Below are 24154 nucleotides of genomic sequence, written 5' to 3' on the forward strand. Positions count from 1 at the left end.
ATGCTACTTATATATTCACCTGTCCATGGAGAGCTGGGCCACGAGCGTAACATCAGTCTGGTCTGCACTGGCCTCGTACTCGTAGTGCAGGAAGTAGAGGTGTGTGCGATGCACAGTGAAGCGCTCTCTCCGGAACTCATAACATGGGTCATCCTCATCAAGCTCCAGTAGAGTCTTCTGGAGCTGAAACACCACAAACACAGCGGTCACATTTAGCTTTAACAGTTACAGAGACACAGCGGTTCTCTGTCATGGCCTAATGGTTAGAGAGTCTGACTCGTAATCCTAAGGTTGTGGGTTCGAGTCTCGGCCAGCCACGACTGAGGCGCCCTTGAGCAAGGCACCGAACCCCCCAACTGCTCCCCGGGTGCTGCAGCATAAATGGCTGCCCACTGCTCCGGGTGTGTGTTCAAGATGTGTGTGTGTGTGTTCACTGCTGTGTGTGTGCACTTTGGATGGGTTAAATGCAGAGAACGAATTCTGAGTATGGGTCACCGTACTTCAATACAGCATATTCTTACAAGAAGAGATAGATAAACTACAAGGAATGTTATTGAAATATAGGGTTTTTCCCACCTTTCAACTACATATAAATATCTGTTGTGTTTTGTCATCACCTGAGGTTATTTGTTCACAGAAGTTGATGAGGACCACAGAATTATTATATAGGCTCTGATAGCTAAATACATAAAAATGAAGAATGGTGCACTTTCTGTCTGCCATAACCATAAATCCCAGGAGTACACCATTGGATACGCCATTGGTAGGCATTACAATTTCCAGAATGAACAAGCATGTATAACTGTAATTATATGTGTAATGGAGCTATAAACAAAACAAATGTAGGTGTTAAAATGAGTAATATGTTTTAAAAAAGACAATTGTAACGTCTGCATTTCATCTGCTGAAATACTTTAAACCGAAACCTCACGTGGAGCTGAGGAACGCTTGGCCAGCTAATTCCTGAGTGACTTCATTAGTCCAAGTATCCCATTAATGTGGTTTAAATAGCTTCTCAAACTCAGCAAAATCGACTGAACAGCATGCGTCTGGAGTTAAGACGGACCCATGAAATTGATTAGTGCAACAAATGCTGCATCAAAACCTTCTTGGGAAATGTCAAGCTGAGAGTGATTTGATTAATGAAGGATGCCAGTGATGTACTGAATTTGCTGTGTGTTGCGGCACTGAAGGGCTAATCAGCCTTTAGAACCACGAAGCCTAGCAAAGAAAACGTCACGCTATTAAGCGTAAATGAAGGCACAAATAGATCAAATAATACAAGGGCAGCACGGCGGCACAGTGACTTGCATTCGCAACTCCAGGGTCTGATCCTGAGCAATCAGGTTATGTGGTTTTCCTCCTAACTATTTTTGCTCACTTCCCAATTTCCACCTACAGCCAGATATCCCTATCATATGACGGCTACCAGTCAGCAAGGGTGAAGTGAAGGGGTTTCCAAGACATGTGCAGCCAACTAAGCACAAATGTTTAAATGGCTGGTCATGCTGTGTCACATGGCAACATGACACAGGGGAAAGCTCTTGCTGTCCTCTTCTGCATACATGAGCTCACAAACAGCCCGGATTGTCTAGTGTCACCATGATTGACAGAGGAGTGAAAGTATGTGTGTACATCTGCCTTGTACCAAGTTTCCCCAGATTAGACTCCAGATCCAGTTTATAAAGCAGTTATTAAAGACAACTGTAAATATTAAACCTACATTACATTAAAAGCATGTGACTGTCATTTTCCCTGGGAAAAAAAAAGAACATTCGAACAAAGTTTCTAGCAATGTTATGCACAGTGCCTTAGTAAGGAGTTGACTTTTCCATGCAAAAGATAATTCTGTTCTATTATCTACTGTTAATAAAAATGTGTTCATGCATAACGTACACACTGTTTGCGTATAATAATTGCACATTCATATTTCTGTTGTAGTTTAACACACTGGGCTTAAATCAAACAATACTGCTTCATTGTCGTGATGTTACATATTATGTGTTAAGATTCATTCATTCATTCATTCATTCATTTTCTACCGCTTATCTGAACTACCTCGGGTCACGGGGAGCCTGTGCCTCTGGCGTCATCGGGCATCAAGGCAGGATACACCCCGGACGGAGTGCCAACCCATCACAGGACACACACACACTCTCATTCACTCACACACTCACACACTACGGACAATTTTCCAGAGATGCCAATCAACCTACCATGCATGTCTTTGGGGGGAGGAAACCGGAGTACCCGGAGGAAACCCCCGAGGCACAGGGAGAACATGCAAACTCCACACACACAAGGAGGAGACGGGAATCGAACCCCCGACCCTGGAGGTGTGAGGCGAACGTGCTAACCACTAAGCCACCGTGCCCCCCTCTGTGTTAAGATCAAACATAAAAAAGGATGCATTTTACCCTACAATGACCAAATTTTCCCCACTTCACACGGTCTGAATTTAGCCATGATTTGGTCGTCTGTGACAAATTTTGAAGATCCTCTATTTATTGTCAGAGTGAATTAGACCATAAACAAACTAGCAATTTATTCATTCATTTACATATTTGTTTATAAAAGTTTTAAAATTGACATGACTGACTAGGCCTTGCTTAAAACAATGATGCCTGGACAGATGATAATGGATGGAATTTATTATAACCATTAGGAAATCCCAGACAGATGGAGGACTAAAACACCACACCAGATGGCTGATTCTCTCATGTTAAATCAGGTTAGATAAAACCAGTGATAAGTGCCATGCTCGATAAGGAGAACTGTAACGCTGTGTGGGAGCGAAAAGCCATGCTGGAACTGGCTGATGAGCAATGACAGATCTATAATCTAATCTAATCTAATAATCTAATCTAATCAATATCATCAGATCATAATCTAACACTAACACGATATGCTCATTTCAATATTGGATGTAAATATCCATCGATTAGAATAGATTAGATTAAATATTGTTTGAACAGAATAGATTTCATTGTTATTTTAACAAGGCTGTCTGCATCGTGGCCTAATGGTTAGAGAGTTTGACTCCTAACCCTAAGGTTGTGGGTTCGAGTCTCAGGCCGGCCACGACTGAGGTGCCCTTGAGCAAGGCACCGAATCCCCCCCCCCCCCCCCCCAAACTGCTCTGGGTGTGTGTTCACAGGGTGTGTGTGTTCACTGCTGTGTGTGTAGACTTTGGATGGGTTAAATGCAGAGAACGAATTCCGAGTATGGGTCACCGTACTGTACTTAGCCGTATGTCACACACTTAGGTCACTTAGATCCCTCTCAACATGTAATGAATGGAGAGACTTTGATCAGGAATCGCATGATCATTAAAAACCAAGGAATAAAGTTTATTTCCTAAAATTCAGAGTGAAACAACAGTTAATCGGTTCAGAGATGGTCAATAATGACATTTGTAGTGCTGTGCAGGTTGTAAAATTGAGAGATGTAATAACGTCATTTCCCCTGGTTAGCATTACTGATGATTTCCTTCTTAAAACAGTGGTTATTCTGATCAATATTATGGATTTAACCAAGTAATGTGTCTGTGTATGTATGCTAACTAATATAAAATCAATACTGCTATAAAGTCATTATAATAGTCATCTCCAGTAGAAGAAGGGTATTTATGAGAAAGGGTATTTTATTTTATTTTTTACTGTCTGTAGTTCGACTTGCCGATTCGCCTCAAATGTGCCATTTGGCCACCGTTCAGCTCTGCTCCTGCTGATGAGTCAAAGTTACTGCAATGGCTTTTCTGAAATCTCTCAAATGTCTCCACTGATCTACTTCCACAAGGCTGATACTTTAAACTCAGCCATGACAGCTGGGTTATTGTGTAATTCAATACCAGGTTATTGTTAGACTTTGATTATGGAGTGAATTAGTGTTGGACTGACATTTATTCCAAAAAATTTGAATGCAAATAATGATTTAAGAAAAGGCTTCATTCGGTGTCACGTTTGTATTAAGCTTATGTTTAATAAGACACGTACAGCTCTCTGTCTACCTCCTAAAGTCTTAATCAGTGGGTAAATTATGTCTGCTGAAGCTACCACGAAGCTACAGGAGGAAACGTCTATGAATTAATTGCTAATTACTTTCTTTATGCTATTTCATCCCAAATCTAAAAATGAACTAAGACTATGACAATTTCTCATTAATTCAGATACTAAATTACAAGCATGATGATTCTATGAAACAATGAACTGAATATCACACACACATATTGCTAACATTTCTTATTTATTTATTTATTGTAATTAATTAATTATTATTTTTTTTTTTGTATTTTTATCAGCAAGAAATCCCGACGCCTTCTCTGATTGCCTTGAAGGCCCTTTTCTCACGTAGCATCAGTGAATGTTGTGTCTTCGTATCAGGGAGTAAATGCAGCAACATAATCTGTATCATACTCCCGTGATCCTTCCACACACACTCACAACGTGTCTTACAAATAGTGTCTCATTATAAAGAGCACCTGCTGTTCTTGCTATGAGGGAAGAGAATGACCCAGAATGAGCGTGCACAGTCATATGAAAGACCCATCTGTGTTCCTTACCCACAGAGGCATCTGTCATCTCACAGAGAGAGAGAGAGAGAGAGAGAGAAAGAGAGAGAGAGATTACAAGTCACTCCATCATCTCACCTCTTACTGTATCCTATGAATTTTTTTTCTTTCTTTCTATTGAATCAGTCGACTTAAATACATGAACTCAGTGTGCAGGAGTGGAGTGGGGTGGATGGATAATTTACTCATCCTCGCTGCTTTCTCACTAGGGGAAAAACAGAAAGGTCTGGATATTTCCTTTATTCTGTCTGGTAACTCTCAGGAGAACTGAATGTCATAATGATGTTTTGATGCAGGATTTTCAGATTTCTGTAAGTCCTTCTCTACACATTGTTGCCATACAGCAACGTACGAATTCTAGGACCTTTTTCTGATTATACTAATTGCTTGATTAGCTGAAGTCCCATTGTATTTAAATCTGCCTTTAGATTATTGATAAATAACTTTTCAAAGTGCTCTTTTGAACTTTATCTAAATGGTACAACAACAAAGAAAAGAATACTATAGAATGACTAAACAGTAAACAATTGCTTTTCCCCAAAATCTCCAGAAAGTAGGAAGCATGAAGTGCACACTCAGTGTCAGAAGCGTCTCGCCTGGGCTAAAGACAAAAAGGACTGGACTGCTGCTGAGTGGTCCAAAGTTATGTTCTCTGATGAAAGTAAATTTTGCATTTCCTTTGGAAATCAGGGTCCCAGAGTCTGGAGGAAGAGAGGAGCGGCACACAATCCACGTTGCTTGAGGTCCGGTGTAAAGTTTCCACAGTCAGTGATGGTTTGGGGTGCCATGTCATCTGCTGGTGTTGGTACACTGTGTTTTCTGAGGTCCAAGGTCAACGCAGCCATATACCAGGAAGTTTTAGAGCACTTCATGCTTCCTGCTGCTGACTTTATGGAGATGCAGATTTTATTTTCCAACAGGACATGGCACCTGCACACAGTGCCAAAGCTACCAGTACCTGGTTTAAGGACCATGTGATCCCTGTTCTTAATCGGCCAGCAAACTCACCTGACCTTAACCCCATAGAAAATCTATAGTGTATTGTGAATAGGAAGTTGCGATATGCCAGACCCAACAATGCAGAAGAGCTAAAGGCCACTAGCAGAACAACCTGGGCTCGGTAACACCTGAGCAGTGCCACAGACTGATCGACTCCATGCCACGCCGCATTGCTGCAGTAATTCAGGCAAAAGGAGCCCCAACTAAGTATTGCTCATGCTCATACTTTTCATATTCATACTTTTCAGTTGGCCCAGATTTCTAAAAATCCTTTCTTTGTATTGGTCTTAAGTAATATTCTAATTTTCTGAGATACTGAATTTGGGATTTTCCTTAGTTGCCAGTTATAATCATCAAAATTAAAAGAAAGAAACATTTGAAATATATCAGTCTGTGTGTAATGAATGAAAATAATATACAAGTTTCACTTTTTGAATGGAATTAGTGAAATAAATCAACTTTTTGATGATATTCTAATTATATGACCAGCACCTGTATGTGAGTTTAGTGAGTTTAGGCATGGCGTGGTTGTTTGTGCTGGTTTTTATTCGAGTTAATGGTGTGAAAAACAAAAAACATTCCGGCTGTTGAGTGGAAATGTTACAATCAGGATGAACAGAAAAGCATCGCACAACACATCAAACCTCAAGCAGGATAGTTTCACTTGGTCACCTCAGCTTCCTGTTCCCGGCTGACAGGAGTGAACCTCATATAGTATTCTACAGTTCTCTGTGATCTTTTTTTTAGTCTTGTGTACTCTGTGTGTGTTTACACTGCTTGTTTATTCGGTTTGTACCTACATTCTCACTATTGTGGTCGGTTTCACTCGGACAGCCGAATAACTCCCTCCTCAGCAGGTTGCCGTCGTACTCCAGAAAGGTCAGATAAAGGTTCCTGAAAAACTCCACATGCTTGTTCTTCACCCGCAGCTTCTTAGGAGAGTTCCAGTGGATCACCTGGACAAATATGATAATGAAATTTAAATACAATTCCTATTAAAAGGATTTCAGAAACAATTTTAACATGTCCCATTGTGTCATATGACATTTGTAACTGCACTCTGCTGTATTACACATTGCAGTTTGTTGTTTTTACAAAAATTTCTCCGGAGGGTAAAGGCCACCACATGTCGCTAGTGAGACACCTAATGCTAGACACAATATCTTTACAAATGCTATAAAACAAACTTGGAGGAGAAACTGAACAGTCTTGCTTTTGGAGGAGAAACTGAACAGTCTTGCTTTTGGAGGAGAAACTGAACAGTCTTGCTTTTGGAGGAGAAACTGAACAGTCTTGCTTTTGGAGGAGAAACTGAACAGTCTTTCTGTTGGAGGAGAAACTGAACAGTCCTGCTCTGTATACACAAACTTTTACACCTGCAAGTGGCTAGTGTGACTGTGATTGACATGGAAAAAAGAGAAAGCTTCTCACACAGACAGCAGGGCCAATTATTCTGTCCTGAGCTCCTGTTGTGGCTGCCTGTGGCATCGTCCAGATTTGCCCTTTATCGCTGGTGCAAGCGCTCGTAATATTGCACCAGTCAGAAGATGAATTTAGTCGTCAGAATCGAGTGTGCTGTTGCTCTATTAGGGAGTCATGAGGAGCTAATCATTGTTACTCAGTAAATGATAAGGTGAGTTAAAGAGCCACAGAGGAGCGGAAGTTGGGACAGAGCAGAAGGTACAGGCAGCTACACCTCAGTCTCTCTCTCTCACACACACAAACACTATAAAAGCAGATGGTGACAGTCAGCAGGAGAAAAATCTTACATAGTCCAGCACTGACTCTTCTAAACTGCCTCTCCTTCATCAGCATGACGCAAGCTTTCATTTTGTCCACTACATATGTACTAGGTCTAGAATCTCTCTACGTTTTCAGTCTCGCCTTCTCTTCTTCCTCACCTTGAGGTCGGACACATCTCTGTAGCACTTCTCAGAGCGTGTGTGATCAGACAGCTGGACATTCCAGAAGCAGGGCAGCTGGTGCACCAGGAAGGGGTTCTGTTTGATCACAGCGTTAAAGATGTCCTGCAAAGCACAAGAACGACATCTCACATTCCATTACATCAGCTACAAACAGACCTTGCAGCTCTCGTGCCTCCTACTCACTCCACAGAAAAAAAAAGCAGGAATAAACGGTGATTTTGCGAGATGAACTGCCTCGTTGTGTTTAGAAAGTATCACAATCTCCCATTTTAAACCATATTTCCATGATAAGGAGGTGTGGAGTTACTGACTACAGTTATTACATTCATTCACCTAAGAGCATGGAAAGTAAAAGTTTGTTTGTAAAAGCTATTACTGTGAAATGAACAGTATTAGGGAGGTGACAGTAAATCATTGTGATTCACGATTCAATGGTTTTCAATTTGACTTCAAAACAGATATTTGAAAATTAAGAACATTTCCAATACACTAAACAGTAATTTGCGTGAGTGATTCAAGCGATTTAAGAATCATCATAATGCACTGAAAGCATTCCTAATAGACTTCCATAATAATTTTTTTGGCATATTTGTGCGTTATGCCTGGGTAAGCAGTGCGGCAAAGCAGAAGCGTGCTAGACCCACACTCCAGGACACGATGGCTCAACACCACAAGCAGCTAAAACCAATGAAACCGTCCTGTCTAACAGGGTTTTAGTGTAATGATGTGTCTAGTCTCAGACGTGTGTGTTAGATTGAGTAGAAGTTGTTCGGTGGAGACTACAAAGCACTTCTGTACAAAAAAACCCACTGCTGTAAATGTAACGATGTCACTGAGGTCATGGTTAGCATGTGAATGCTGGCTGAGTCACTTGCTCTGTAGACACTGATCATAGCACAAACAGCCCATGTATGAAAAGTGTATGGGAAAAATTCGAATGAATGAAATCATTGTTTTGTCTAATGTCAACATTCAAGTATTTTACCACAGCATGTTGAATTTTCGAATCAGACGAAGTGAATTATTTTTCCAGAACCGCAGCTCTGACTGACATAAAGTTAACAATAGCTGCACATTAACACACTCATTCTAATATGTTACTGTTTCTATAGTAACAGCTCATTCACGTGGATTCACACGGACACTGCGCAAAAAATAAGGCTAAGAATATGTTTAAAAATATGTGCTGTTGTTTTAAAATACGCTGAGCATTTCTGTTACATGATGTTAATTTAACATTTATGGAGTGTGTCTCAGGTGTCAGAGGATTGTGATGCTCGGTTACGTCACGGCTAAGCCTTCAGGACAGAGGAGTTTATGCTTTTTCCGTTTCTCTGTCACGGGACAAGCTGCATTTTTGTCCTATTACATAAAAAATAAAAAGTCAAAATCGTTGCCTGAATCTGCTGTAACTTAAGTTCTACAACATTTATACTATTGAACACTATTAAACAAAAAGTCTATCCTATATGCAGACAGTCTTGTTTGGTCTCATTCTTGCATCCTGCCAGAGAGACAGATCAAGGATTTAAAATGCCAAAGTAAATAAAAGCAATGCATGTGATATCAAAATATGGCCACGTTTACTGGTAAAGATGTGTTTCAATGTCTTCTTAATTTGTAGAAATGTACAGAAAGATATTTTATGCTGAGGTCAGTGATGGCAGAATCATTATAAATGGGCATCAGAGAATGAAGAAGAATGACATAAGAGGAGATAACAGCAAGTAGAGCAAGAGAGAACATCAATAGCTGAAGGACAAGGGCAGAATCTCTCTCCAGGTCCTTAAGCCACTCATGTTCTCAAAAGCTCTCTCTGAGGTGCTTAAAGATGGCATTTCACACAGAGCGAGAGAGAGAGAGAGAGAGAGAGAGAGAGAGAGAGAGAGAGAGAGAGAGAGAGAGAGAGAAAGAAAGGAGATCTCACCCTAAGCATGGATGATAAAGAAAAAACAAACCCTTAAGCCCTGGGATTGATTTTGCAGGAGAGGACATATGCAGAGAGATACTTTAAAGCTAACTGCTTGAAGTGTGGCACTTGAAATAAAATTTGGATAGATGGTTCTGTGGATCTGACGTGCTGGACCCCGAGCTGCTGAAGCTGAACATACAGTAGGTCAAATTACACTCAGTCTCTCTCTCGAGTTCAAGAAGATGCTGTGGAAAGGAAGCTTTGCAATTTTTTTATGTTTAAGTGAAGCGTGTTGTTTGTATTGTAACTGTAATTTTCACTGCATGCAGCAGGGGGCTCTAAAGACTACAACTGCTCATTTAAATATTTCTATATATTAATGGAAAAACAAAAAACAAAACGCTACCTGAGCAATACCTGATACATTGATCTACAATAATGTTGTGTATGTGTATGGACCTGATCTGCTAGTGATGTAGACAGCATGCTCATCAGCTCTCTCTCTGCTGTCAGTCTCCACATCTGCTCCCATCTGAGCTTCCTCAAACGATCCAACAGCAGGAGAATTACACCTGTAACACACACACCACACACACACACACACACACACATTGGACTAGGCCATATACATCACTATGATTAGCCCCAAATGATGTCCTTTCAATAATTATGACCTTGATAATGTCATCACCCATAAAGCCTAGCAATACCATGCCATCAGTCAGCTGCTAGCCACATGGTTAGAGTAAAAAGTCACATTAGGAGGCCCTCATCACGCACTGATGAGTGTCTGATTACTTTAAGCAGAATGGATGTGTTGCTGAACGCGGTGTGACAGTCGGGTGAATAATGCGACTGAAGAGTAATGAGGGTTATGCCATTTCTCTGGAGTGGCAGCGATCGCGCTGGATCGAATGCATCACAGAATTATTTCATGGTTAACTAACTGCAAGTGCATAGTGCATACCGGTGTGCAGAACGTACCAGTGTAGTATTTTCAAACAGTATTTAATACAGAAACAAAAGAACAATCCCAGAACCTCGCTATTCTCCATCAGTGCTCAGCTTCATACTAATGAGAAATCCGACATGGAAGTTTAGAGAAAGTAAATGCTGGACTACAAAAAAATGACTCAGCTCAGAGAAAGTTATCTATCTATTAGGTGATGAGAGTGATGATGGTGATGATGGCATTGACATGATATTTGAGGCTTTGGAGATTGATCTGTTTGAGCAGAGTGTACAAGTGAGGAAGTGATGGAGCTGGATAGAGTAAAGGAATAAAACTCTGCTGCATCACTCTCTTGGTGGAGATGAAGCAAGTACAAAAATCCCACTTGTACCACAATGTGCAGGTAGATGTACAACCTTGTGGGTAAAGTAGGGAACCATTACTCAGAGAAATGATGGCGGGGAAAAAAAATTCCTCATAAAATAAATCTTGGATGAGACTGAAGTTAAAGATTAATGTGCTGGTGCAGTTTTTCTTTTAATGACTTCTAATTCATCATTGCGTTTTAATGCCAAAAAAAACGATTTCTCAACAGTGTTCCGTCTCCATGAAACACATGACAACTACAGAAGATAACTGGCAGACTTTTCCAAAACACTTTGAGTTCTGTTAGTGTCCTCCCTCGGGGAAAGAGCTTAACACACTAACATTTTACACTTAACTGACTTTTATACCATCTGCTTAGGAGCTGCAGAACAATTACTAAAAGAAAGCTACAGGCGATGTTGCCCTAAACACACAATATTTCCTGAATCCTGCTGCAGAAACCTTACAAGGAAATGCTGAAATATTTGTAATCTACGGTTTATATCTATAAACCCAAAAGACTTGTGCCGCTTGTCTTGGCTACCAGAGTCAATAGAAAGTGAATGCATTGCACACCAGTTCTAATAGCAACACTGTTAAAGCCTCTTTGGTTTTGCAGAGGAAAAGGACTTAAGGGAAAATGTAACGGAAGCAAAGAAACCTATTCCGGAGATCGAATCTAATCTGATTCTTTAGGCACTCGATCAAGCAGACTTTTTATCATTCTCCTTCAGCAAAGTGTGTAGTGGGAGTTTTTTTTTTTCCACATAGTTCACACAAGTAAATTATCCATGTGTTTACCTCAAATACATTCAAAATCTGGTGGACTAAAGCACCGCTGCAGGAAATGTTAATGGCCTGCAGCTCAGGCCATTAACAATGTTATAGTTATTTTATACTACAGGTAAAATGTAGGGGTTTGATCATATTTCATATTGTTCATGATCATACTGTTCATTACAGAACTCTTGAACTGATACATCTGCATACTAAACAACATTAAACTGTTTCCTGTTTATCTCAATCAGGGTACAGTACAGAAAGCAGAGATGGGGACTCGAGTCATATGACTTGACTCTAGTCCGACTTAAGTCGCAAATTTGAGACTTGAGACTTGCTTGACAAATATTAAAAAAGACTCGACTTGTCTTTGACTTGACATTCGTGACTTGAGACTTACTTGTGACTTGCACATGTGTGACTTACTCGCCCCTCTGACAGAGAGTGTAACATGATGCTGACAGAACAACTTGCTAACAGTAGAATGTGGAATAAAAAACCCTGTGCGAGGGAACTAAGGTTTCATTTACCTTTAATTGTTTAATTGGTTCGTTATATGCTGGTAAGAGTCTGAAAGGATCACATAACACTTTGTAAACACTGTGCTATTATTAGCTTTCAATTATTGTACTTTCAAAATGTTGGAAATGGAAATCTGAGACATTCATCAAGAGCATATTTTTGAAATCTCAGCCAAATGGATTTTTGTGCATCGTGGCAATTCTACTAAAATTACAGTCTCACTTACCAGTGTTGAAGCCTCGGCCTAGAGCTGGCCAAGGTCGATGGTTCTTCCACAGGTTCCCCAAATACCAGTCACTCTGATTCTCCACCAGACCAAGCACCTGCTGACCTGAGAGAGAGAGAGAGAGAGAGAGAGAGAGAGAGAGAGAGAGAGAGAGAGAGAGAGAGAGAGAGAGAGAGATAAGGAGGGAGAAATCCGAGAGAGAGAGAGAGAGAGAGAGAGAGAGAGAGAGAGATAAGGAGGGAGAAATCCGAGAGAGAGAGAGAGAGAGAGAGAGAGAGAGAGAGAGAGAGAGAGAGAGAGAGATAAGGAGGGAGAAATCAGAGAGTGAGAGAGAGAGAGAGAGAGAGATAAGGAGGGAGAAATCAGAGAGAGAGAGAGAGAGAGAGAGAGAGAGAGAGAGAGAGAGATAAGGAGGGAGAAATCAGAGTGAGAGAGAGAGAGATAGGTGAAGAACAAGAAGAGAGAGAGACAGAGTGAGAAAGAGAGAGTGAGAGAGAGAGAGAGAGCAAGAGAGAGAGACAGAGAGTGAGAAAGAGAGAGTGAGAGACAGCAAGTGAGAAAGAGAGAGAGAGAGAGCAAGAGCAAGAGAGAGAGAGATAGGTGAAGAACAAGAAGAGAGAGAGACAGAGAGTGAGAAAGAGAGAGTGAGAGACAACAAGTGTGTGAGAGAGAGAGATAGACAGATTGAGAGAGTGAGAGAGTGAGAGAGAGAGAATAATTACTTGCAGTCTATCTTACAAATTCTTTATTAATCTATTTATGGTTAACTGAAAGCCTTCACCTTCATGACGTCCTTGTCTGATTGGCCAAATGAAATAAAGTGACTGCTCATTTGCATAAAGTTGTTGTTTTTTTTATCACCACACAGCGAGACAGATCTTCAGCTGCAAGAGGAACACGTACCCTAATACCCTGCACGGCCAGGAGCTTGGCCGTTTTTAACTATACCACAGCAGATTTGTGCTTTATTTAACCCAGTAATGTCACACGATATTGTTAACGGTGTAATCCATGTCCTCCAGTGTGCTATCATGCTTATTTTAAACCACTATGGTATGAGTTAGACACTTTAGCAGCACAGTAATATAACAGCAAAGTAAAGTTACAGCTCCACTGCAAAGGCAAGTGGAAGATTTTCCTGTTTTCTTAGTGCAGTTCGACTGAAATCTCTACAACAATGCATTATTATCTTGTAGCTTTAAAAGAAATCAATGCTTAGGACTGGACTCTGGGTCAGAATAAGGTCGTCATTGTATGTATATTTCTGAGAATGAGCATGAGCACATGTCCTGAAGTCCTTCTGTTCATCTGTACAAGAACAACTCTTAAAGTCTGAAATATGAAGCACTTTGCCTGCACAGTTGATGAAGGACATCATCAAAACACTCCTAGAAGAAACTCATTATTCGAACCTATTTACAAAAATATGCTATTGGAAAACAGACACTTCTTGCCACAGATCAGAAAGGATGAGAGGTGAAGCAATAAAATAAAATGGTGTCTGATTACAGTACAAATATCACAGATGGTGTCTTAGCAGGAAATGAGGCAAAGGGAACACATTTGCCTTTAGGGGGATGACTATGGAGAGCAATAACACAAGTGTGTGTGTGTGTGTGTGTGTGTGTGTGTGTGTGTGTTAGTAAGATACTAAGAAATTAAGAAATAATTGTCCTGAAAGGGACAGAAGAGCAATAATTGTGTGTGTGTGTGTGTGTGTGTGTGTGTGTGTGTGTGTGTGTGTGTGTGTGTGTGTGTGTGTGTGTGTGTGTGTTTTTCCATCCCCCAGAAAGGCAACACCCACAGTGCAAGTTTAATGAAGGCCATGAGCTAGATTAATGAGTGCCGATCCATAACACACACCGCAAGTCATATAAGTCACACAAGTCATAGTAACACCACAGGATGACCAGGAGCAAAGAATAAACAAGAAAACATAAAATAAGTAGAATCTATCTTCACACAGAACTTTCTACATTAATACGAACCCATCATTTTGTGGTATTCACATGCCATTATTTTATAAAATGGCATCTACACCAGATTACAGAGCGCCAAGTCTACAGAAAGTCATGGAAACATTCAACTTACTGATAGAGAAGAGACAAACCCAGAGAATGTGAAAATAAATCTAAAAAGAAATATAGAACAACAACAACAACAAAAGATTCTTTTGTATAACATTGAATAAAATTTGGGAGCTTTAAATTTACATCTACCTTAAAAACATTTCATAGCATCTTACCCACATAATCAGAGGCTTAACACAATCTTTACACACAATCAGTTGAATTAAGATGTGACGGCACTCGCTGCCACGGTCGTGTTTAGCCGTAAACTTTTGATGAACTCTATTAATCCTTATCAGAGGTGCTGTCGTTATCAGCGGGATAGGCAGCAGATTTATTCATACACAAACCCAGTTAAGTCCGATTAAATGGAAAGGTATCACGCATGCATGTAATTAAATGGGGCAGAAGATTCTAATCAAATTTTCAGCAGAATCTCTAATGCTGGGGCAGATAAATAAGCAGCACCATGAGTACCACATGAAAACACACTCGCATTCAATTATATCCATCATGATTTTACAGTTAAACTGAGAAAAAAAAGTGCAAATGAAGATTTTAATCTAGATTAGATTTCAGACAGTTTGTCTTTGTTTTTATTCCTTTACAGCTGCAGTAAAAAAAATAGAAATAAATGCAGTAGAAATAAATGCTTAAAATTATGTCCCAATGTGCCAAACATGATTATTTCAAGCTTGAAATAGTACAGTATCTAAAAACAGGCTTCAATTATCTTATATTTGGTTTGTTGTTATCTTTTAATAGGGAATATAAGATACTTTTAACTATATTCAAGATATTTTTACTCGCTAAGATGCTGTTTCAGATTCGGTCAACATTTAATGTAGACTTAATGTATATTTATATTTTATTATATTTATATATATTATATGTTATAATATAATGTGTCACATGTAATTTGAACTGAAATGTCTGGAATTTGTACTGAAATATGTAACTGAAAAACACTAAGCTCACTGCTGGGGGAAAAGCTGCACACATGCATGCTCATATATATATATAATATGTATTGCATCACTCACTTTGCCTCTTTATTACAGTACATACTCTAACTGTATATATGTTAAATGCACGTTCTCACCTATTAGACTACGTTTTAAAGAAAACAAAACAACACCATGACCAGCTGTTTTTTTTTTGCTCTGCACTGGTCCCACACGGTTGTGTATTTCCCCATTTGTGTAGTCTTGCATATGGTTAGGAGTTGCACCATGGTCCTTGAAGCTACCGCTCTTTCCAATGTACACGCTATTTGAATTCTTTCACTCCAAACTATGTCTTAATGGACCTCGCTTTGTCCTCCTTAGTTCCAATGACAAGATATTATAATGCTATAGTGTACAAAGACATCATATATAACTTAATCATGATGGTCAGGAATCCACATACAGCACTTGAGTACATTCCATTAAGTTAAAATGAATGGTAGTTATGCCTTCATTGATTGATACCAAAAAATCCTTGGGATCTATAGAATCTATAGAATATAAAGAAACTAAAGCTAGAGTAAGTAATAACTAACCATATAAAACTGTATCTGGCTTTCCTGTAGTACTCCTTTGTCATTTTAGCAGTGTGCATTGCAGACACGCCAAGTGCACCCCATAATACACTGCATGTTCAACTCCCTTCATGCAGTTGAGTGGGATTTTCTGTTTTTATGTTTGGAGATCGAAGCCTGAAAAGAACCCCTAGAGAACAGACCCTACTTTATCTTATGCGTTTACCACAGAAACTAAAAGCCGAGGAAGGTAAACGAGAGTAGGAGCTAAATTCACATCTGCTAACAGTCACACACTTCAGAGAATATTACAGAACTGCCTCGAACTAAAACTGCTTTCAGAAATATCAATTGAAGCCCAAAAAACGAGACAGTGAAGTGAAATTTAGCAAGAAAGGAAAGCAGGGATGATGATGGGAGTGAACGGAAGAGACAGGGCAAATGTGTGCAATAAAAACTGAGGAAATAAGTGGTGGAGAATAAGGAAGGAGAAAGGGAGAGAGAACGAGTGCATGAACGTGACGCCGCATGATAAATTCTATTCATGAGACGAGTTCATTCGGAACACTGCCATTTTCTCGGAGACAAAGGTGGTGAGCTGTCTTTACTGGGAGCTTGAGAGGCATGAGAGGAACTGAAAGATATGAAGGCACTGTGTTAGTGTGTGAGTGTGAGTGTGTGTGAGTGTGTGTGGCAATCCAGTTTCTCTCCCACTGAGCTTCCACTTGACACACTGCCACACTCACAGTGCTACCAAACATCATTTAACTGCTGCCACTGCTGATTCGCAGCCTGGGCTCATGGTGAAAGTCTGATGACTGAAAAATACTGATTATAATACAAACAGAACTATACTTTCCCCTGAACGCCATCGTGTTTTAATCAATTTTCACTTTATCACATAAAATCTACAAACCCTGGCTTTAAAAGACATCTAGCATTTTGCAAACCAAAATATGTAACCATTTACACGGCATGTTGTCTAATGCCATTTTGTTCGATAATGCAATGTTGCATCAGTGGCTGGTTTAGATATTAAATCTGAGGCCAGAAACAAATTTGACTACATCAATTACTCACCGTTAATATTTACATGTCCGTAATGCCGTGACTCTTCCTAATGGCAAGCGGGTAAACAGAAAAGCTAGTCTTTCCATACGTTTGGTTTATTGTTCTTGTAATACCATGACGGCATCAACGGCTATTTTCAAGGCAGGACCAATGTAGGTAAGAGCGATGTAGTATTTTACTGTGTTTCAACTGTGTATTGAACATCAGCTATATGAGATACGTGTCTAGTCTAGACAACTACACAACTAAACACTAGACATTGTTGTCATAACCAAAGATCATAACCATCCGCTCTTTCCTTAAGACAATTCTCTATATAAATGCATTTGGAAGAAATTGAAAAAGCGAATTATCGAGAAAGTAATCCAGCTCGTTCTTGTCTGTCACACTCGCTCATGTATTTTAATTGCCTCTTCTCGATCACTGCTGATGGAGAGTTATGGATGTGACAGTGATGCCAGCTAATAAAATTAATCTTCCCGACTCAACAGTCTGAGCCAGAATGAAATCAGCCCCATGTTCGACTTCATACATGTTTTTTTTTTTTAAATAAATAATAAATAGCCGCTAACGCCGTTGTATTTGGTTCCACCTAAAACCTTAACACCCAGTAGGATGATCATTATTGTAAAGGTTATTTTTATTTGTGATCTTTTTGTAAGAAAAGAATAAGAGTACATTTATACCATCTAGTCTGTGGTATTTTGTAAAACCATTAAATATATCTCACAACTTTCACACAAGACTATTCCATGCTGTTTATTTTAGAGACCACTTATCAGAAGAAGACGACAATCTAAGCCAGCATGTTCTGGCTATGTGTGCACAATGTAAATGCAGCTCTCATTTCCATTCACTATTGCCTTTGACTCATACTAGTTACAGAAAGAGTGTGCAGCACTGAAGAATTCCTGATTCCCCAGTTGATCATTCAGAACAAAACCCAACCTGTAGCAACATTACGCAACACTAGCATCACTCGTCAAAGCAGCATCACGTTAAACCGTATTCTCTTATTCCGATCACGTCACAAGCTCAGCACAAGAATTTATCCAATATTTCCCAAAATGTCACGGGTCATGGGTCATGTATTGGGGCTGTGACTTATTTGAATGACATTATGTCAAAACACATCTTTGTACTCGTGAATCTGACACAAATGTGCTCTTCTACTGACACTAGTAAGAAAAACATTTCAAAACATTTTACATTCACTGAAGTTCAGGTCTAAACAACCATGTGTGGATGCTTCCAGAATGTAGCTGTAATATTTATTTCATTTTTATTATGATGCACGTTTTCCACAACCACCATTTATTTATTGACCATGGACCTTTATTACTGTATTTTACCCTGTAATTATTATTATTTGTAATAATTTGCTGTATTTATGGTCATAGTTAAGGCTCTTAATATGATAATAAGATTGAATGATTGAGGAGGATGAGAGTCTTGTAATAATTTGTAAAAATCACTTGTTATAATAATGTAGGGAAAGTATTGGTTAAGGTGTATGACTACCAATTGGAAAGTTGTGAGTTCGAATCCCAGGTCCACCCCCCTGGTAGGAATATCCTGATCATGGAGAGGAATGAATGGGTACCATAAAAAGGAATCCAGTTCATACTACTATAATCATGACCGTGCATTGCCTACTACACAGAATAAAATGCATACCTACCCACACACAGTAATCACAGACCAGTTTTAGCTCAAGGCATGAGCATAATCCAGAAACTGCACAAAGTTTCTCTGGCTTTATGGAATAAAGGTCGAGAACCGGTGAAGAATCCAACATATTTGGTAGGATGAGACAAATATTCAAAATGCTACATTTGGAAGAAATCCAGCGCTGCTCATCATTTTGAGATCACCATCCTCAGTGAAACAAGTGATACATGGTGGTGGTAGGTATGATGAAAGTTACCCTATATAGGTATAGACACAGTAATGCTATATTCTTTCCATGTTTAAATAATGGATTTAATGATGTGTCACAAAATGTTCATTGTTTTTTAAACCAAACTCATACTGATATTTTTCTAGAACTATTTTTTTATTGTTAAAGCTTGCTCATCAAGATGCTGTTAGTTTGGGTGTGTTCTCGATCGATTCCTGGTATAAAAGTACATAATATTTTTATACATACAAATTCCGATTGAGTCCGTTTCAGTTCCAGGGTTGTAACAGTACAGAATATGGTGAATACTTGTGCAAGGCTACCTATTAAACTACACTGTATCACTGGGGTCTTCTGATTTTATTTAATACACATCTCTACACACAAAGCAATTTTAGGGGTATTTCTATACTAAAGGATTGACTTTGTCTATAAAATAATATAATAATGAGGCTTATCATGTCATATGAAATCCATCAGGACTTTTCCATTCCAACAAGTTTTAATAACAAGATTCCAACGCTTCCAAAGCAACTCAGCATAATATGTTTTGTGCTCACTGGCGGCTGTGCTATTACTGTGGTCAAATGTGATAGAAGATCCCTGTGATAGTGTTTTAAACACACCTGTATAACTAGATTTATTTGGTTGCAATGATGCAGGTGTTAATATTAATAAACTGAAATAGAACCAGGGGGGCACGGTGGCTTAGTGGTTAGCACGTTTGCCTCACACCTCCAGGGTTGGGGGTTCGATTCCCGCCTCTGCCTTGTGTGTATGGAGTTTGCATGTTCTCCCCGTGCCTCGGGGGTTTCCTCCGGGTACTCCGGTTTCCTCCCCCGGTCCAAAGACATGCATGGTAGGTTGATTGGCATCTCTGGAAAATTGTCCGTAGTGTGTGAGTGAATGAGAGTGTGTGTGTGCCCTGCGATGGGTTGGCACTCCGTCCAGGGTGTATCCTGCCTTGATGCCCGATGACGCCTGAGATAGGCACAGGCTCCCCGTGACCCGAGAAGTTTGGATAAGCGGTAGAAAATGAATGAATGAATGAATGAATGAAATAGAACCAAGAGTTTATGGTTTCTGTTACTATTAATGGTCATGGTGAATAAATGCCTCATTTGTTACAGAGCCCTGTAGAATGTGGAAACTCCAGTGTGCTGCTAAGTCCCATGAATGGAAATGTAGGTTGTAGACCGGGTTAAAAAGTGGTAGCTACTGTAATGTAATAATGTTTAGTTAGCTAGGTAGCTAATTAAGTGCATTAAAAACAGACTAAAGGAAAATAATTGAATCTATAAGTTCATGTGGAGGGGACTGCATCACGGCAGGATGTGGTAGCCGAGTGGTTAAGGTTCAATCAGAAGGCTGGGAGTTCAAATCCCACATCCAGAAGCTGCAACTGCTGGGCCCCTGAGCAAGGCCCTTAACACTCAATTGCTCAGTTGTATAAAATGAGATAAAATGTAAGTCTCTCTGTAAATGTACTGTAGTAAGATAAACTTATACAGAAAGATACAGAACGATGGTTGTAGTTCTTCTCCTGGCTTCATAGTTTTAACACAGCCAGCATTCTGTGAAGAACTTCTGTCATCAGTGGACACCTAGGAAAATCTTTCTACCTTCACAAATCGTTCTGCCAGATCTGAACTCGGTATGCATTATGTCAGTTTGTCGAATTATTTCTTAGCTTGTGAACAATGGAGGGAGTTTTGTACAAAATATGCACAGCTCCGAAAAGCTTAATGCTTTTAGCTTAAAGCTTAATAGAATTAAAGCTGAAAGTCTACAATTAAACCTCATCTTAATTGCTTCTTTTCAACTCCACTGTGGTGGGGTACGAAGAGAAAATGACAAAAATTGTGTCACTGTCCAAATTCTTATGGACATAACTGCAAGCGGATAAAACAAAAGACAATGAAATAACAGCAGATGGAGGAGATAAATTGAACAAATCAAAGTAGTTAATTTTGAACTTGACCAGTGATGTGAAAAATACAATGTAGTTATAGATACTGCTGCTATACTGGGATCTGCAATGTGCTGAATTAAGTTCAGTTCAGTGTGCTGAATACCTCTGAATTTGTGAAAGACAGCCCACAGCTCAGCGATGTCTGTGGCGAAGGTGATGTCAGTATCAAGAACGATGACTTTTTGTAGGTCTGATGGCAGAGTCTTAGTCAGAACCAGCTTCATCAGTCCATAGATACCTGAGTAATGTTTGTTTGGAATCCACGACACCTCAGACTAAGACGCACACATGTGCACACACCCACCCACACACACACAGACACACACACACACACAATATTTATACAGCTAACACTTTCCTTCAAATATTTTTTTATTAAATTCATACAGGTGAATATGATTAAAAATACACTTTAAATGTCTTTACGAGTATCAAAGGACAGACTCACCTTCAATTCGTCAGCATCGTAAAAGTCCACACGGACAGCTGGCACCATCCAAGTGTGGAAGAGGGAGGCCAGGATCTGCTTGGCGATAGAGTCTGTGATGAAGTGGAAGTGAAGAGGGTTCCGTCTGTCACACAAACAACACCATTAATGCTTTTTATTACTGGCCTCAGTATTGTAAAATATTATTTAGCATTTTGGCAAAAATAAATAAATAAAAAAATTAAATAAAAAAATTCTCTAAAGTCTTCATTTTTGTGGGCAACATCAAATAAAATGAACAGTAAATTTGACTGATATTAGCTAGCTCTGTGCGATGAATAAACTTTAAAGTTTCAGCATTCTCGGACTACAAATTCTAAAGGTCACCTCAGGAAGATATTTTCATATTCTTTTCAAATAAAGCAACTTATTGTAGTATTGTATTTGAAATATTATACTGTTACATGAAAGCATATATGATCATACTGTGCTGTTAACAGGCTCAACAATGTCTTGCTTTACTGAGTGTGTTTCATATTAGCTTAAATAAAGTTAATGTTTCAGAGCAAACAGCAAGATGAAACCTGCAAGTATATGATCTTACAGAAGAATAAGGGTTCTATCTACGTTTGGCAACTAATTTTCTCAGAATTTTGATAATGGAAATTTGAAATAAGCTTAACTACGTGTGCGAGTTGTTATACAGAAAATAAAGTGAAAATGAACGTTTCAGTAGTTTAGAGTTTTAAATAGCTGGAATGTCAAACTATAAGGACACATATTTCAAAATATTTCTTCACACGTTAAACCTTATATTACTAAGGACACTTTTTTTTTCAAGACAGGTATATAAGTTTATGGTCTTTGCCCTAAAGGTGTCCAGTTGACAGCAAACGCATGCTGCAGTTATCTTGAGCAGATATCAGCATGTGAATATATGTAATATATTTCTATGTTTTTGTCCTTTTAAAAGCTTATTGGATCCATGTTGTTGTTTTCTGTGGCAGCCACAACGTTATAGAAAGGCTAGGGGCAAGTGGGCATGTCATTTCCATGCCCATTTCCAGCATAATAGGGAGGTAGATTTAATATTGGTTAGTTCATTTATTTAACATGGAAAATGAATTCAGTTCCCAGTACAGTCCAGATCCTGGCTGGGAAAATACATACACACACATACTGGCACTGCCATAGCGATTTACCAAGTATCCTCCGAAAACCTGGCATGAGGCTTCCCCGAGCTTTACACTGTTCAGGTCTACCAGGTTGCTTTAATAATGATAATCAGTTATTATTCAGTTTCAACAGTGTCTTTCAGGACAGGGAGGAATAGACACTTCCAAAAGCAGGTCGATCCTGAACGCACGGAGCAGAGTCACTCGGCTTTGTCACAAGCACTCTGAGAAGAATAAGCAAGGAAAAAGAAAGAACTTTTACCTCTGCACTGCAATACGGACTGGGACAGTATGACAAATTTGGTAAATCTGTCCTGCTACAATCGAATCAGATGAATGATTGAATAAAGCATTGGCAAGTTTACTGAGCAGATTTCTACTAACTAAGTAACTAAACAAATTCATCTTCTCTCGGCTAAGATAATGAATTGATTTTATGACAAACTAAAGGTTGGTTAATGTGTAGAAATGTATGTAATATTAGAGAATATGTCTCAAAGTTAGACTAGAAAATTCACCGTGCATAAGATACTGTACAAATTAGAGATGCTCCGATCAGCATTTTTGGGGCCGATCACTGATTACCGATCACCAAGATCATGATCTGCCGATTGCCGATCGATATTTCCTGCCTGGGGGGTCGGATCGTGGATCAAGGCAGCTTAGCAGGCGACACAATCGAGGTTGAGGGATGGGGATGTTGTTGGCTTCGGCTGGTTTAATTTCTTATACTCGGCATATTCAGTTAGTGTTAGTGGTATTAAAATGCCGTTTCCACCTCGAGGGATTTCATCACGACATACATTGCAAACGGTTAACTTTACGTCTTTATCGGACACTTTGAAAAACTTCCAGACGGGAGAACTCATGTTGCTGCTGGTAAGCTCCGCTCTGCTGTTGTTTACCTGTGTGCCGTGCATGCATGAGTGAAAAAGTCGCGCGAGTAATTTACGTCACGTGATCGGCTTTTTTGATCGGCGGTTTTGGGGTTCGCCGATCAAGCTATTTTTAACCAATATCGGCCGATCATGATCGGTGGCCGATCAATCGGAGCATCACTAGTACAAATACATATAGACATTGGAGGCACTGTCTGTTTCCTTTTTTCCCCTCTTTATTGTCTTCAGAAAGCTTGCCATGATGGTGTTCAGGGCATCTGGTTGAGACTAGAGTGTGACCCAGGACTGGGATTCAGAAGGATGCATTAAAAAAAAAATCAAGCAAGCATGAGGTTTGTATTTGATGTGGCACAAACCAGCAGTCACAGCAGTTGGGACCAAAGAAAGATCCCAATCATTAACCTGGACATACGGCACTCATTCTTGTATCCAGATTAGTTCCCTGGTGAGAATCATGCTGATTTAAATTAAGCTACCAGGTGGTTTTTATCTTGGAAATACACCAGAGTATAATGAATGTTTAACAAAAAACAGTCCTGTGGACATCTCTAGTTGAGATTGCTTTCTAACTTGAGTGATGTGGCTGGGGTCGAGAAACTGTCAGGACAAGAATTCACTTTATTTGGTGACACTGCTGTGTTTTTCAGTGGTTTCCAGTGTTTGCAGAGGTATAAAGATCCAGTTCATATTTAATCCACTTTGCTCTAGAGATTTGGATATTTAGAGCTCTAAACAGATATCGATTGTGGCACTGTAAACAAAAAGGAGGCTGGGCAGGAGCATCAGTTGGAATGAAAACAGCCGTTCTACTTTGTTCTCAACCCAAAGGTCATAGTTTGCTTCTGCTGCCTCTGCCTTCTAAGGAAG

At 39.5% G+C, this 24154-nt stretch overlaps 1 protein-coding gene across 1 annotated transcript in view; it reads right to left on the reverse strand.

Annotated features, from left to right (window-relative positions):
* Positions 1 to 24154, reverse strand: part of large1 (xylosyl- and glucuronyltransferase LARGE1) — a 60910-nt gene that overhangs the window by 8263 nt on the left and 28493 nt on the right. The window contains exons 5-11 of the mRNA XM_027151713.2: positions 21235 to 21358; positions 20890 to 21061; positions 12253 to 12357; positions 9866 to 9978; positions 7471 to 7596; positions 6370 to 6525; positions 20 to 183 (exon numbers count right to left, since the gene is read on the reverse strand). Coding sequence (XP_027007514.1) covers positions 20 to 183; positions 6370 to 6525; positions 7471 to 7596; positions 9866 to 9978; positions 12253 to 12357; positions 20890 to 21061; positions 21235 to 21358 — 960 coding nt within the window. The remainder of the gene's footprint in view (positions 1 to 19; positions 184 to 6369; positions 6526 to 7470; positions 7597 to 9865; positions 9979 to 12252; positions 12358 to 20889; positions 21062 to 21234; positions 21359 to 24154) is intronic.

Source organism: Tachysurus fulvidraco, chromosome 19 (assembly GCF_022655615.1).
Source record: "Tachysurus fulvidraco isolate hzauxx_2018 chromosome 19, HZAU_PFXX_2.0, whole genome shotgun sequence".
Lineage (NCBI taxonomy): Eukaryota > Metazoa > Chordata > Actinopteri > Siluriformes > Bagridae > Tachysurus > Tachysurus fulvidraco.